The following is a 16,799-nucleotide window of genomic DNA, read 5'->3' as shown; positions in this document are numbered from 1 at the left end:
AGATGGAAGTCTGCTCTGTGGCTCAGGATTCAGTGATAACGATGTTTATGAGTTCCATTACGTGCTCGGCAGGCTGCAAGCACTGTCTCAGCGCTGTGGTAAGAAGAAAAAAAATGCTCACAATGAAAATTGATGCAGTTTATTTGTTATAAGCACTGTGCATTTAAAAAAAGGCTCACACATGGCCATATTCTAACCTCCCCCTCTCGGGCCTCCGCTACAGATATCGTTTTGGTTGTTGTGGTGCTGACACATTTTATTTTGTACTTGTGCTTCAGAAGGTCTGCACCTGGGTTTAAAAATAAGGGACCAATATGTAATTCAGGAAAACTGAACAGGCAAAATGAGAACAACATGATGGTCAGTGTATACAAAAAAACTATGTAATTCCCAATATATATAAATTAACTTGCAAATAAAACACCACCATCCTGTTTGACTCAACAAATGGCCGAAGGGATATAAATAAATTCCACAATTCTGCGCGAGAATATGTGCTATTAAATACTAAAATGCATGCGCTTGGACTAATGGTTAATTGCTGTCTGTTTTAGCTAATCCGGTGAGAGATGAAAACAGGGTTTTGGCAACATTTCCAGAAGAAAAAAGAGAGGGAAAAAATCACATGAAAAATGTAAATGTTGAGTGCAGTGAGATGAAACAAAAACCAGAATGAGGTGTCTCTTAATTTTCTGAGTATTTTACCAGAATCTGAATTTGAATCTGTCAAATGCAGCCCTCATAAGACTAATGTATTCTGTGGCTAATGGAGCTGGTAGCTTCGAGGGCTGGGTTGAGAGTCGCTACAATGATTCTCACTCATTTCCTCTGAAGGGCCAATTATCTCAAATAGAGGCATTATGAAAGGAGCCGAACTTGGTCAAGTGAACAAACCCTTGCAACTGTAGCCAGGGCCCCTAGCACTTAAGACAGTGTTACGCCTCTTAGGGGACCTTTTGGCAGGGCATTCAATGTAGATAAAATGCTGGCTTACAGTAGCCAACATTGATCCACACAACATAATTTAAAGTATCTAATTTAAAGAATTGTCGAAAGACGATTGAGAAACGCTAAGGCTATTAGCATCGGTAAGGGGAACACTGTAGGCTATGTATGAATATTATTTGTATGCATGACAAAGGTACCAATGAACATACATGTGTGAAGAGCAAGAAAGAGGTCACATGAGTATCATTGTGTTATGTATGAGAGTGGGTGGCTGAGTGGTGATGAAGAGAGAGAGAGGCAGAGGGTGAAGAGAAAGAAAAGGAGAGATTGTGTTGTCCTATGATGAAAGGCTTGATTGATTAGAGTGATGATTGCAGTAAATGGCCTGGAAGATGGCTCCATCTCTGTTTCCAGTTTTCTGCGTCTCTTATACCTTCTTCCCTCACTCGCTTGCTTTCTCACTTACACCTCTCTCTGCCTCTCTTTGTCACCCCTTCTTCCTGGTTTCATCATGGCAACCCATCAACAGAGTGCCTCTCTCTCCCCTAATGGCACCGCTATTAGCACTAATGCATTTCAAACGTACAGCAGCTGCCACATCACAATCTGATGGAAAGTACATGTCTTCCTCCAATCTCCACAATCTCTGTCCTTTCTTTCATCCAATCTCGTGTCTCTGTTCCAACGTGTTGCACCTCGTGTCAACCCCCCATCAGCTAAGCAACAATGTTCATCATCTGTAGACGGTATACGATGAGGGATGAGTGGATATATATGTCTGTTAGTTAGTTTGAAAATAAGGCTGATCACAGACAGTTTGATGTTATTTTATAATGCGCTGCATCGTCTGGTTTGACGTTTATAACTTCAGTTTGAAACTTTTAACTCAAAAAGACACCATGTGTTTACCTCCCTGGTTTAGTTTGGAAGAATAGTGTGTTGAAGGGTGAGATGAAACGTATGACGTGTTTATACTGTACCTGCATTGACTGCAATATAATTGTTGAACACTGTATAATTATCTAATTACTAGCATATAGTTTGTGCTACTTTTCCTATGTTTGCACAGAAAATTGAAGTACGTCTCATTTGAAAAACTAAAAAGTCAATCAAGATATATACAAATGCATAATGGAGTCACTATCAAAACGTGATCAGTCGGGACAAGATATCTCTTAACATATCTTTGCTGGTCCGAATGAATGAATGACCAGATGTAAAGAAGCCGTGTTATCTTATAATAGCTGAATTAATTCCTTTTGAAGATAACAACAAGGCCTACATGACTTTTAAAGGCATTTATTGAAGATAAATCAAATTCCATTTTAGATGGTCAAAATGCAAATGTCCCATCATATATTAAATGCTCATAACCATAAGTTGGTTCCAGCATACTCACTGGTGTCTGTAAGTGTATTTTTCCCACACGGTCTCTTCCTCTAAACCGGGCGTATTTAGTAAGCCTCGTCATCATTGTGCACCAACATTAATGATTAATATACTTAAACAAAAGTGATATCTACAAACTAACATTATCTTATGTGAGAATTTGATTGCCAAACATTAACAAAACTTTAACTTCAGTACTCAGCCTATATGTGGCCACGTAGTTGGTTTGTAGGTTTTATTCAACGAGGGAAGTAAAATATTTGCAAGACCAGTTTTATCATTTGTATTACACGTACTGTTTCAAGTCTTGACTCTGAACTATTTCAGCAGGCCTACTGTCCAAGTTAATAGGTTATCAGTCTTTAAGGCCTTGGGAGAATACAATTGTTTTTATTCATGTGCTATGGTCAAATAAAACTAAATTAAATATGTATAACCTTTAAAATAATTGCCACATTCTGGCATCTTCCCACTATCCACAAATATGCATTGCTCCTTAATAAGACCTCGATTTTAAGAGATCATGCATGAGTGCATTCAATCTTCAGATGGACATCAACACAATCATTTAATCCAATTTTCAGCTGAAAACCAACACAATTGATTTGTTTGTTATTTGTGTTGTTTTGACTAGCTCAATACGTTAATGTGTTTGTATTGCTGTGTTTGTTCCCTCCCAATGAGAATTGCAGAGCATAGCTGAAGTGACTGTCACCTTGGGATGACTTTGTTGCCAACACAATAGTCACAGAGTGCCACAGAGGGATGGGCACTTGACCTTGAGAAACCAGCGGCAATCCAACACTTTAATGTCTATTTCACACACCATTTCCTTCCAATGGATTTAAAACCCTGAACGACCATCACAACGGTTGTTACGATCAACATTTTGACATCCATAATGTCCAGCGGTCGGGATGGTCAAAAACCGGCTCTGTAGTTAGACCAAAAAAAGCTTAAATGTGTGTGTGAGTGTGTGAGAGAAGAAGAGTGAGGTTGTCTCATTGCTACGGTAACAGCTGTGATGGCAGACGCTATGAGGAACAGGCATATCATTGAGTTTCTATGATGTCACCGTTTTGGCGCGAGGCAGCAGATGGGCTGGGCCAGGTACAGAACCTGGCATTAATAAACACATGCAAATAAATATCTGCCCATCCACAAACAACCAAATTACGCTTTTCCAACACACACATAAACACTCACAAATTCTATCAAAACGCTCTGTCGCTCATGCATAAACACCTTTTCTCTTCATTTGACAGACTGCTCCACCCGCTAGTTTAAAATGCAACACATTTCTCCTAATATGCCCAAAGAGCATTCAGCCCTAATCTAATTAGAGTGTCAGTCAGCAGAGTGTTCACCTAAAAGAGAAATTAGGAAAGCACAAAATCTACAAACAGGAGAAATCTCACTGCAAGGATGAGGCATATCTTCCTCTCCCACTCCTCCCTCCCCCACTCCACCTCTTTGTGAGATTTTTTTGTAATGCTTTCCCTGCTGAGATTCATTACCTGGCCTAATTATAAAGGCAAATGAAATCAGCCACAATATGATATATTCCAACTGTTTTCATGCCTGATCAAAAACGCATACAGATAACAGTAGAGGTATATGAATATGATGGGGGTTGCAGAGGATAATGGAGGGTATGAGACAGGAAGAGAGAAAGGAACACGAAAAGAAAAACAGAGGCAGACAGGAGTTTTGATGTGGTGGTTGGATTAAAGCGCTGGTTTTTCCACTTGAGGCGGTATTGATGCCATATTGGATGCAGCTGCTTATGAACAGGTGTGCTGTGTGTGGTCACTGTGACCCCCGCTCCACTTCCTGCACGGCTACACATCCGATCGAGGTTCATCTGAGCCGGTCAAGGAGAGGCAGGTGTCACCCCTCCTCAGGCCTAAGATGAAGGGACAGCCGCACTGCAGCTCCATCCCTCAGACCATCAGCGAGGGAAGGAGGGGGCACCGCCCAGCCACCCCAAGACTACAGCTCTAGAGTGTAAGCAACCATGAATAAAAATGGACTTTGCAGGGAAGTAGGGCTCATAATCATTCGTTTTAAATCAGTTAAAGCCTTTTCTCAAATATCCCCCAGGAGGCGCAGGGTTAAAAATCCATTTGTGGGAATTGTACCATGACAGCGAGCTCGTCTCCCTGGAGACGGAGGATATGACACTAGGGACTGTGCATGTGTATCTGTCAGGTGAGGCTATCAATAAGTGTGTATGTGTGCATGTGCATCAGTATGCATGCATGTTCGTGGGGCATTTGAGTGTTTGCAAATTTGAGAGTCAGTGGAGCACGCCGGCTCAAACACACAGTGATACTACTTCTCTTTTTTTTTTTATTCAAGAGCAGCTCTCTTGTGTTTTAAAGGTCAGCAGCAAGAGAATGCCATATTCAACTTGCTGTAGCCTGTAAAACAAAACAGAGAGTCTCTAAGATAATACTGAAGACAACCCTAAAAGTAAACATAGCGTGCGTATAAATGTAGGACTGTGTTTTGGTGTGTTTTGAATTGCCTTGTGTTGAAAAGTGCTATATAAATAAACTTGCCTTGCCTTGCCTTGCCTTGTTATTGTTTTTCACTCTTGTTTAAATGCAGGTTTTATAACCACATTGTCTCTGTGATGCTGTTTACATTGTCATAAAATATCAACAAGTACAAATAGAAGGAAATAGCTCAATTGAGAGGAAATTGAAAAACAGATGAAAGGAAGTAAAAACCAGTTTGCCTGGAAAGGAAAGGGAGAAAATTAAATTGGTCTCTGAGAAGGAGGGAGAGGAGCAGTTGTCCTACTTTACCGTCACACCATCTTGCCATTCGTGATCCTTCTGAAGCTGCTCGGCCTCCCTGGTCAGTTTCTAGAGAAACACAAAAAAAAGCAGTGTGAGTATCAGAAGTCAGTAGGACATCAATGCGTGTTGTGTAAGAGAAAGAGAAACAGACAAGCAAAAGCTATACAGCTGTAAATTAGCTGGATAATTCATAGGATTTATGAACAACAAACCCAACAGCAGTGTAGCAGTTCAAGCAGAGTATACTGTAGCACCACAAGGCGTGTTCCAAAATTGCTTGTGCACTGCCACGAGGTGAACAAGCTCAACACAAAGGTAAAATGGTTTTAGCTGCAAATTGTATTTTAAAATGGTGTCTGGCCTGGAGATTATTCAAAGGTAGCATTGGTATCTCTAAGAAAATGTGTGAATGTAACACTTGAAACACCTTAGAATCAAAGCCCACACTGAAAGTGTTTTTATTTATTGCTGGGAGGATAATATGTGTATTTGTCGGACTAACAGGGGTAGGAGACGCAATGTAAAAACAAGATTTTGCTATTAACGAAACAGTCAATGGTTATCAGTCTAAGTCTATTTTGATATTTGCAGGTCAGTATTTTTGCCTGGTTTGCTCCCTAACAAGCCATCAGGACTTTTGTCACTGCTTTTAGATAAGAGGTAGACATTCGCCAGAAGGTCTGGTTTGCTGTGACTCATACAGTATGTAGTTCAAGGTTCTGATTGACTATTTTCCAACTCGAGCACATCATGACTTGTATGGAATATTTATCACATAAACTGATAAATATGCCTAAACATGCCCCAGATTCAAAGTTCTAGCTCCACTTCTACAGATCTTTAGTATTTACATTTCATTTTTGTAAATATGCACCAAAGTTCTCCACCTACAGAAAACAAACACAATACTTGCTGTGACTTTGTAAAAACATCAAATATACAATGATGTTCTTGAGCTGGCTATTTCATCACAGGCAGAGATATTCAATTTAAGGTACATTGATATTTTGTGTTTATGAACGATAAGAAACGTAATATTCTCATCTCAGACCTGTATCAAACACCACCTCCACCAACTAAGGTTGTCTTGAAAATGTGCTTTAGTAGTCTAATATCATTAACCATGGTGTAGCTTAGGCTTATCTCTGAAGAAGCTTACTCTATAGGCTTCTCATATAGAAAGTCATTCAAGTGGCAAATATGATGAGTCTCACCCTCCCTCTCGCTCTTCGGTATCTAGGTTTCCCCAGGCCTCTAGGGGGCGATCTTATTCCTGTCCCAGAATAGTGTGATCAGCCGTAAAGTCCCAGGGCTCTGAAATTACTAACCCTATTTAGACCCCTGCTACAGTACGAGCTCATTCATTTGTGGAGCCACAGTGAAGGAGCCAGTCCCTACCAAGGGAGGTTTTCTATCTACCCAAAACACACAAGATATAAACTCTCATTATAGTAAAAGCTGTCCTATTTCTATTAAGAGGCCCCGCCCACCTCATCTCAGCTCACAGGACATCATTCTGACTCCCCTCTGAACACACACACCAGGCACAGAATACAGAATATCAGCCTCTTGCGGTTGGCAGTCAGTGGAAAATAATGTTTATTGTTAATTAAATAAAAAAATATATATAAATGATATCACTAACCTTATTTGTGAAAATATAGATCATATTGAGTGTTATGTGTCTTTATACTTTTAAATTGTGCTTTTAAATCACATGAACATAAATAACAAAGATAACATTTCATTCATTTCCCAATGAGACAATAGGCGACTGAAACAATGAAATGAGGATTTCATTAGCCCATTGAAATGATTATCAAAGAGTCCATTGGAAAGGACAGCAATTATGTGGCTTTTTGAAAGAGAGGGTAAGTCTTCAGTAGCAAGGGCAGCATGGAAATCTCTTGGTGAAAGTGTCCACAATAAAAAATAAATTCAATTAGGGATAAACACTGAGCAGCAGAACAATAATCTCACTGCATTTCCAAATCGGAGATTAGCCTGAAAATGAAAGCCATATGATTTGACTCCTTGTCACAACAGTTGACTTAATGTTTTCTTTATTAATATGAAAATAATTTGCTATTGTTTGCACTGTTTTATATCTTAACTCTCTGTCATGATCTTTGATCTGGCAACCCTTTCATCCCCTTGGCTCGGTCTTTTTCTCTGCATTTAATCTGTCAGTAAGAATCTCTACTTTGTCCTTTCAGAAAATCCATTTCTCTCCCCCTGAGTAGCCCACACAGGTTTTTTTCAGTTCTCCAGCTGCCTCTCCCTTGGAATTTTTCCTCCCTCTCCCCCTCTTCCATTTCTCTAGGACGCTATCTCATCCCTAGCAGCTTAATGCAGTCCTGCTCCAAAACAGCCATGTGTCTTCATGTGTCTTTCCTTCCTCTGTGTTGGCCCAGATGGATGGGCAACACAAACAGCCAATGAATCAGAGTGAGAGATGTGGGAAGGAGGGGGGCAGGGATATATCATATATGCTGGTGGCTGGAGCCCAAGCAGCTTAGAGCACTGGATGAGCATAGTGAGATCAGCACAGTACAGCACAGATAAGCTCAGTACAGGCCCACACAACACAGCAAATAACACTACAGCACACAGGCACAAAGACACCACAAGAGTTGACAACATGCGCACAACCCTCTTATGCTATTGCCATTGTAACCTTGACAAGAAATGCATCACATGCATGGCCATTTGTCATCGAGCCTTGAGGCAAGGTCAAGTACCATAAACACAACTCTGTAATGGATAGTGGCATGTGAAGTGACTCCACAAGCCTTAAACAACACACAATGGATTGCCGTGTATGCAAACATCGTACATAATGGTGCAGGTGATTGAACAAACAGTCAAACTGCAGGCTGAGCCGCTCTGTGATGTCTCTAAAAAGCTGTGCTCTTCGACTGTGAACTCACTGAACAAGGAAAAAGTCAAACAAATGAAAAGGTTTAGCATGCAGCGATTAGGATCTTTAAAATTCATAACTGTTCCGTTTGCTCTGTCCAATAAGGAGCACTTTAATCATTTGAAGTCATGTTATTTCAAGGGGAATGACTGCACACAGGGACGGACAGTGTCATGCTGTGGCGAGTACCGACTCTTCACCGGGCCTACTGTGTGATTGCTGCAGCCTGTAAGGGCCTTCCACTGAGCATTACCTTAAAGGGCACTCGACACACAACATTGTTGTCTGTGTGATCCGGAGAGACTCTCCAAAACAGCCCTACAATGTGTGTGTTTGAGTGCACTTGAGAAAACACGACACGCTCTGTACATGTGATTGCCGCTTTGAATCAAAGTACTCAACATGTTCCAAATGACCCCCTCAGCTCGGTTTCTGGTAACGCTCAAGTCACCTTGGGGACCAAAAGACTGTGAAATGACTCTGCTAAGGTCACTTAACCTCCTCAGAGAAACTAACGCAGCGAGGGAAGACCCTTAGTACATTTTTACAATGATTGGCTGCTGTGGACAGTGACAATCATAATGGTAAGCCACTAAGCTCTCTGAAAAAAAGATGTCTAAATATAGAACAGCTTTCTTAAGGGTCCTTCCCACATTGTTGAATTAAAAATCCAGACGCAGCATCACCACAAGCTACATCTTCAATGTAATGCAAACCTAAAGACATTGAAAGACATTTTACTCTGGGAAGGTTTGCTTTTATGGTTAGGGACGCAACGATTAGTCCCCGTAGTGATTTATTTGATGATAATCAGAAATCAATCAATTAAGTCATTTTGTAGAAAGATAGAAAGAAAAACGGTAGAAAAGAGAGATAGCTTTCCTGCTTTTTTACTGTTTTATATTATACTATACAAAATACCCTTGTGGTTTTGACTGACGAAAAGACTTGACTTTGAGAAACAGGGACATTTCTTTTTGACATTATTTTTCATTTAAACGGTTAAATCGATTAATCAAAAAAAAGAAAATGGCAGATTGCAGCCCAATTATGAAAAAATAAGGGAAATCTACTGTTTTTCATGACTGCTTACAAATGTAAGGTAAATCAAAATGTCACTTCTTCTGTGTCACGGCCTTGTGAGCTGCTCAGTGTGATGTTGTAGTGCAGAGCGGTGCAGTGTCATGCAGCGGCTGGTCCATTAGGGGGCAGCAGACAGAGCGAGCCGCTGAGCCCAGCAGCAGCAGGAGCAGCAGCCAGTGGAGCCTGTCAGAGTGAGAGCAGTCTGCTTTAAGCTCTTCATTCTGTCTTCTCCACTCGGCCGGGATTAAGGCCAATCATAGAAATCACTGAGTCAGAACCGTCCCACAATAACAGATGGAGGGACTTTCCACTCCAGAATTTTAAAACATCATAGACAAACTCACTTTCACTTCGCCTCGCACCCTTGCCGCTGCGCCCGCCGTCCTCCATCACCACCACCTTCCTTTCTCTCACCCTCCTTTTATCTCTCCTCTACGCTCGGCTGTTTTATCATCCCATCATATGCTGTACTCCATTTCTCTCCATCTGTCTCAGTTTACTGCCCTCAAACTTTCTCCCTGCTCTGATGCCATATTAAATTCCAACAACACAGTCACAAAACAACTTCAAAACTGTTTAATTTACTTCACATGCACAGAGCGTGTCAGTGGTGGATGGTGAAATGGACAGAGGCGTGAAAAGCTATAACATGTTTTTTGCATTAATACACTTTCATTTAATTAAAAAAAAACTTCTCATTTCAAGTTCCAGTAACAAACTACTGTGATAAAAAAGAATAGGCTCTGCTCTTCAGAGTGGCCAAAGTCGATAATGATGAGAAATAATGACCCTTAATTCCAGGTCCCTGGTTGGTTTGAGGCTGTCAGCTGGGTATTGTAGTCCTTACTAGCTAACTCTGACAGAGGGTCTGCATGGATGGGTGGGAGACCCTGTCTTTGTTCTGTGATCCAAAGCACCCCGTGGCAGGCCCGCTTGTAGGCTGTGTGTGTCATGCTATTGTAGCATGTGCCGAGATAATCCCTGCCTTTGTTTCCCCCCCACCCCGATAATCTTCCCCCTCCACAACGGAAATGTTAACACTTCCTTTTTGCCCTCGTCGCAGCGCATTCCCAACTCAACTCTCCTGTTTCCACGGAGACCGGATCTGGAAGACGCGAGCTGTCACCTACCCGCGGCAGCAGCAACTCACCAGCTTTTCAAAAATCAAACACCAGCTTTCTGCACTTCACACAGGCCCCCAGAAACACCATGTTTCCACAGTAGATTGCCAGCATTGTGCTGTAGCGTCTGTGTGTAGTTCAATGTGACAAGAAAAGCAGCTGTCTTTACTTTAGAACAATACAGTATCTCCGTGCAGCGGCTAAACTCCCTCATTATGTTCCTTCAGAGCTACAATGAAAATAATCGACCTTGATCATAAGCTCTTGTGTACTAATCAGTCTACTTCTAACTTTATAAGATGGATATAATCAAAATGCGATTATGATAGAACCAATGTCACGGGAGCAAATGAGCCAATTTAATATATTACTGACTGTTGGAGTATCTCCATAAAAACAATATTAATTAACTTCTAATTGGGGCACTTTTTGTTTCATTTGAGATTGAAAATAATATGCATTTCGCTCATTAAACCACAGAGCCTTTGAAACTAAGTGGCAGACTCATCATAGCACAAAACGGGGCCAAAACCATTGTACTGCACATTATCATTCACTGGAGCAACTACCATTGTAGATTCAATTAAACCCCCTATGGGATGAATGCTACAAACTGCCTTTAACACATAATTTACATGCACACACAGGTCACGCTGCACGCCTACGTAAAAGGTCAAACAAGGTCACTGTGGGAGAATTGCAGTGAGGCAACACCACACAGATCTGCAGCCCTGACTGCTCGCAGGTCGCAAAGTGTCCTACATGCAGGGGCCAGCAGGGGGCTCAGCATTGTGTCGATGGGTCCAGGATCAGTTTGGAGACATGTGGGTGTCTGGTTGATTGGGCTCACTGTCCAGTGTTTGACAGATAGTCACAGCCCAAACTGCTGCCTGGCCTCTCCTGCTGTTACTGGCATCAGTCAGACAACAGAGAGAGCGAGAGCGAGTGAGGAAGGGAGCCTTAAGGTGCCATTTACAAAATAAAACACGATTCAGACGTCTAGTTTCTCGAGCAGCCCATAAGGCAACGACCTTGCAGGTGACTGAGAAGGAGAAAATTGCATACCCATTGTCTGGAACTGGCTAAAAATAAATATGTCAAAAGAAGCCGAGTGACATTCCACTAGAAAGAAACGGAGCGCATGGCTGCTCTTTCATTTGGTACATCTGTTAACAGGTGTATGCGATTGCTTGGATGACCTGCTTGTTTCGTCCGCCTCCTCAGCAGGCAGAGTGGGGCGGAGCAGAGCGAAACACCATCAAGACGCAGGGCAAACGTCTCCTTGATCAGAGGTGAGCGATATATACGCTGCGACAGAAACACAACAGATCTGATGTGTGCAATCTGTTAGTTGTGCCACGTCTTTACAAACAAAATCTAGTTAAGCAAAACACACATTATGTGAAAACACAGACACAAGCATATTGCATGAGTCGGAAAACAATGGCTGCGGCTGAAACTGCTCAGCATCATTGGTTGAAATAGGAACATGATTGTCACAGCATGAGTGTTTAATGCATACACATATACGCATTAAAACAGACTTTCAATCACCACTGATCACATATTACAGCCACACAAACGCCACTGTACACACTTGCAATCAGCTCAAAAGAGCCCTCACTAATCAACATGCAATCAATTATACACACATTTTTGTTCTCTGTGCCCTTTCCTTTGGCTGACTCAAACTGGCTGCTGAGTTGGTTACAGTTGAGCCAAAATAAAAAACTAAGAATGTTTTTGGGGTAGAGGGGGACTCAGTTTTATGAGTTTATATTCCTATTAAAAACACAAACAAAAGAGGGCCTGTGACTTTATCTGTGTTATCAGAAGTTGTCTGTGGTGGGTAAATAATGACCAGGCTGATTCGGGGATGGCCAGGGCAAAGAAAAGAGACGTTGGGGAAAGCAGGTTTTTTTTCAACCAATATTATCTCAGTCCATGAACTTAGCAACATTCCTTTAACCTCTTTTTACCGCAGCACTGTGTGCAATTCAAGGGCAAACACTTTATTTGTGCTGTCCGTTTTTGCCCTTTACTTCAAATCATACCCACTTGCTTTAGATTGCTGATAAAATAATGAAAGGAGTTACACATATACTGTAGAGGGGATTATTATTCAACTAAAAGGTCACGATGTGTTACCAAAAATATATTTAAGTAAGGTCTTTCAGATTTACCTTGTGCCCTCCCTTCCTCCTTTTCTGCTACAAAGAGAACATGTATGGTATCTGACAAAAGCCTTGTCAAAGTGCCAGAGTCCAGTGACAGCAGCTGGTGTTTGACAAAGGGTATCATTGACAGTGTGTGGCCAGGCAATTGTTTGGGATTTACACACATGAGTAAACACCTTCAGTAATATTCATCTTTACACACACACTTACACACACCCATATCAAAATATTCCAGCAGACATAAGAGAGCAAAAACATGCAGACACGGTCGTCTCTCAAAGCAATTACAGCAGATTGAAACCAAATTAAATTTGAAGCCTAGAGCAACACCAGCGACTGAACATGTATGACAGATATGACAGGCGAGGAAGGGGAGTGCTGCGGGCCCAATGGGTGGAGGGGATGGTGGGGAGAGCGGCAGGTGTGGGTCACAGAGGGAGAGAGAGCTACTCTGATAGGAGAGCAAACACAGACAGAAGTAGGGCAGAGAGCTGGTCCCACACTGAGAACATCAGGAGGAGACTGCCAGGGTCTGAAGGAGCATCCAGATCATTCTGCATGTTTCAGACTGATTTCCTACCTTTAGGGCAGCTGCTGGTTTACATTCATCTCAGAACTAAATGAACATGGAGAGCCTTTAAACGTGCTTGATATAGGCAATCCATCAAAGTAAATGTTTTGTCACCTTTATCATAATGCTCTGACGTCTACGAATGGAGAGCCGGCTGCTGAACAGCAACCATTTAAATGAAACAAATGACCAAATTCACACTATCTCTTTTCTTGACATCCATGTTTGCCTGTTTGTGTTGGAGCTCTTAAATGCCATACCTTTCAGGAGCTGTGGTAAAAAGAACATTTTAAAATAAAGGTACACATTGTGCAATAGGAACAATGAATACATGTTGAGTTCATTATGTAATAAAGTGAAAACAATTTCATGGCTGAAGATCAACCTAACCTATACACAGTATGGCATACTTAGGGAAATTGTCAAGTGGTAAAAAAAAAGTAATTTGCAGTGTGTATTTTACAAGGCCTTCACGCTATGCATATCTTCAATGATTATGACAAATATAATAAATAAATGAAAGCAACACTACGTCTGAAACAAATAAATGTTTCATTAGTACTCATCACGCTACAAAATGATACCATAGGACTAGAAATATACTATAATCACTAGACCATTTAGCAATCACAAACATGTGCTCGTTACTGGCATACTGATTAGCTCACTTTCCATTTCTCCAAGAGATATAATTTCTCCGTTTTCATTATTCTAGTCCAAGAAATGACAGGATTAGTTGTGGCAGCTTTTAAACATCTGATGTTATCTTCCTCTCCTGGGTGAACAATTAATCCCTCTCCCTTCCCTTCTTCTATCACCCTCTCTCTCCCCATCCAGGCTTCATCTCGCCTCCATTTCGCTGTTCCTCTCTTCTTCTCTCCTCCCACCACGCTGTCTATCTCTCCCAGAGGATATCTTCTTTTACTAGGGAGACATGGAGCTAAAGCCCTGGCATTTAAATACCTACAGGGTACTGTGGAGCTATAAGGCAGCACACGGTGATGTAATCACTGGTCTAACAGTATGTGCACAACTTTACAATTCAACGGCAGCATTTTAACTCTTCTGTATGATGTTCTCTAAATGCCATTCAGTCCTCCAGATCCACAAATATTCATGTCTACATCTTGTGTTTGGAAATCCATCTAAAAATTCAATTTCATTAGCAAAAAATACATTTTAAACAGATCTTTAAATGCAGATCTGTCACTAGTTTACTATGTCTTCTGATTAACAAATGTAAGAGTTTGATTTCCCGTGAGGAGCAAAACTAGCTTGCTAGCAGGTTTAATATATGAATGCAAACAACATCTGGCTAACAATGTAAATGTTTGATCATCACTCTGCCGTGGCTCGTGATGCAGTCTATACTTCACGGTCAGCGAGGGACGAGCCGTGATACTCAGCATTCACAAGTGCTGCGAGTGTTGGTACCATGAAGCAGGATCTCCTTATAAAACTATCCACCTGAATAATATTTGTGAAATAAAATGACAACGTGTATTAAGGTTAGGTAAATAAATAATCCAACCCATTTCAAATGACTGTATGCAAAATCGTAGCTCAATCCATCTTTTCCTTTTAAACTCTCATGATGCGGATTTGCCCCCTCCCAGCTCTGTCTAAGAAAATAATCCCACAGCTTTCTTTTCATGTCAGTCAGATGTGAATTGAGCATGCTCTATTTTCTGAGCTGATAATTCACTAGAGTGACTGGTAATACTATATGTGATGTTGTATTATATTAGTGAAATATCATCCAGAGTTCAAAGCCCATCCAAGAACCACTGTACTTTGTATTACTATTCTGTGTGAGTGTTACAACCGCAGATTGTATAAACATGATTGCTACATATTGAGAAGTGTTTTATTTAGGCCTCTTTTTTCAGTTTTATCAAGATTCAAGCAGGAAACTCTATTTCAGTGTCATCATCCAGATAAGTTACAGGGACAATAAGCAGCCTCGCATGGAAGACCTTTTGACAGGATCTGTCCCGATTGTCTTGGTGTGCACTAACCAAGCACAACCCTGACACATGGGTATATTGATGACCTTCTTACAAGCTAACAAGGTAAAATATGTAAATAGGACATGGGGTTGTTGAAGAGTGTTTTTATTTTTCGAGAGATGCTATCTGTTCGCCCTGCTTTTAGCTTTATTAGGTACTTTATGTTTACACCTAATTAAGTACACATTTCAAAATGTTGTCAAAAAAACAGTAAAATCAAAATCCATTACTGTTGACAGGAAATGTTTTCCTTGTACGATGTGAGGGTCTAAGGATAGAGGGTGTCGTTTTTTCTCATACTGATATTCTGAACAATCTGTGCTGTTGTATTTGCTGTAAAGTGTCTCTACTGTAGGCTATTTTTATTATATGTACAGCACTTTGGCTCGACCAAAGATCGTTTATAAATGTGCTATATAAATATAACTTGATTTGATTTGATAGTATTTTTCTTTACTCATGCACTGTAACATGCCAATGCTCAAAAATGTCCCCAATTCAAATCGATTCAGGAACCTTCTGTGACATATCATCCCCATCTCTTTCCCCATGTAGGCTGATAAAATGCTAGATGATGCGTGAAGACAGAGGAGACAAATACATTCAATACATTGACTTTCATGCATTCTAAGGTGTGACACATTTGAAATACCACTTCATGCTTCTGTAACTATTTCCGCCAAGGAGGTAATGTTCTGCGTTTGGTTTGTCAGCAGGATTGCAAAAAAAAATAGCTGGCCCCATTTTTCGTGAAACTTGCTAGAAAGGTGTAGCATTGGCTAAGAAAGAACCAGACTGTTCTGTTGATAAGAACTACCCTCGACTGTCTTTTAATGTCAGTTGATTTACTTATTTTATGGAATTCAACTATACGGACAAAGACAGTATGGTTGTTAGAAATCTCCACTGTACGGTTTATCCTTGTGCTCGATTATTAGCAAAAACATGAAGTGCCAAGGGTAACCGCACCTTCCCATATACATTAAAGACTAATTGAGCTAGTATGTGCTGATCGTGAGAATCAAACAGAACTTGGGATAAATGAACGAGGCGACAACATGTAGAGCCCAGGGGGTACAAGGCCGTTCCCAAGTCTAATCAACCTAACAAGCTAGAAAACAGACACATTTAAGATGTCTTAGTCCCAAATGATCAACTTTAAACTTATGCACAGAGTTAGAAGCACACACATATGGCCCTCACCACGAACAAAGATGCACAAAAGTCCCTCCACATGCATCTATTTTTAAAGAACTCAGGCGTTCAGCATTGTTGAAGGGCAGAGAATGAGCTTACCTTATTTAAATCGTTCCACAAGGAGCAAACTCATTTTCCAGAAAGCTTCTAATGCACAGCTGCCTGCCGTTGTGTTGAGTATTATTTTAGACAACCATTGGTCAAAGATTACACTGTACAGCTCGTTCTGTCTGTGTATGAAGTGTAATTTACAAGATGGCATTTTCAGTTTCTCATTACCTAGAACACACTGTGCCTTTTATCTCACCTACTGTATAATACGCTAATAACACGCTGCCAGAAAGACAGCAACACAATATAAAAGAACAATGTGGAATATATGAAATTACAGGAAAAAAAACCTTACTGTGGAGTAAGATAAAAGGAAGGAAATGCATTTGAATTTAAGAAGATGAGGAAAGCAAAAGTGTGACGGAGGGAGAGAGTGAAGGGGGGGTAGGCAGTGCTCAAGCAGTCTAACCTTGACAGAGAGCATCTTCTGACAAGCATCTGCCTCCTGTAATAATTTAGAAATAAT

The 16,799-nt window shown here is 40.9% G+C and overlaps 1 protein-coding gene across 6 annotated transcripts in view; it reads right to left on the bottom strand.

The window, feature by feature from the left end:
* cacna2d2a (calcium channel, voltage-dependent, alpha 2/delta subunit 2a) overlaps positions 1 to 16,799 on the bottom strand; it is a 134,894-nt gene that overhangs the window by 65,124 nt on the left and 52,971 nt on the right. For all 6 annotated transcript variants that reach the window (XM_034219021.1, XM_034219023.1, XM_034219022.1 and 3 more), the window contains exon 4: positions 5,151 to 5,210. In XM_034219021.1, coding sequence (XP_034074912.1) covers positions 5,151 to 5,210 — 60 coding nt within the window. The remainder of the gene's footprint in view (positions 1 to 5,150; positions 5,211 to 16,799) is intronic.

Source organism: Gymnodraco acuticeps, unplaced genomic scaffold (assembly GCF_902827175.1).
Source record: "Gymnodraco acuticeps unplaced genomic scaffold, fGymAcu1.1, whole genome shotgun sequence".
NCBI lineage: Eukaryota > Metazoa > Chordata > Actinopteri > Perciformes > Bathydraconidae > Gymnodraco > Gymnodraco acuticeps.
The sequence above is the reverse complement of the archived record's forward strand: the minus strand, read 5'-3'. Positions and strand labels throughout refer to the sequence as shown.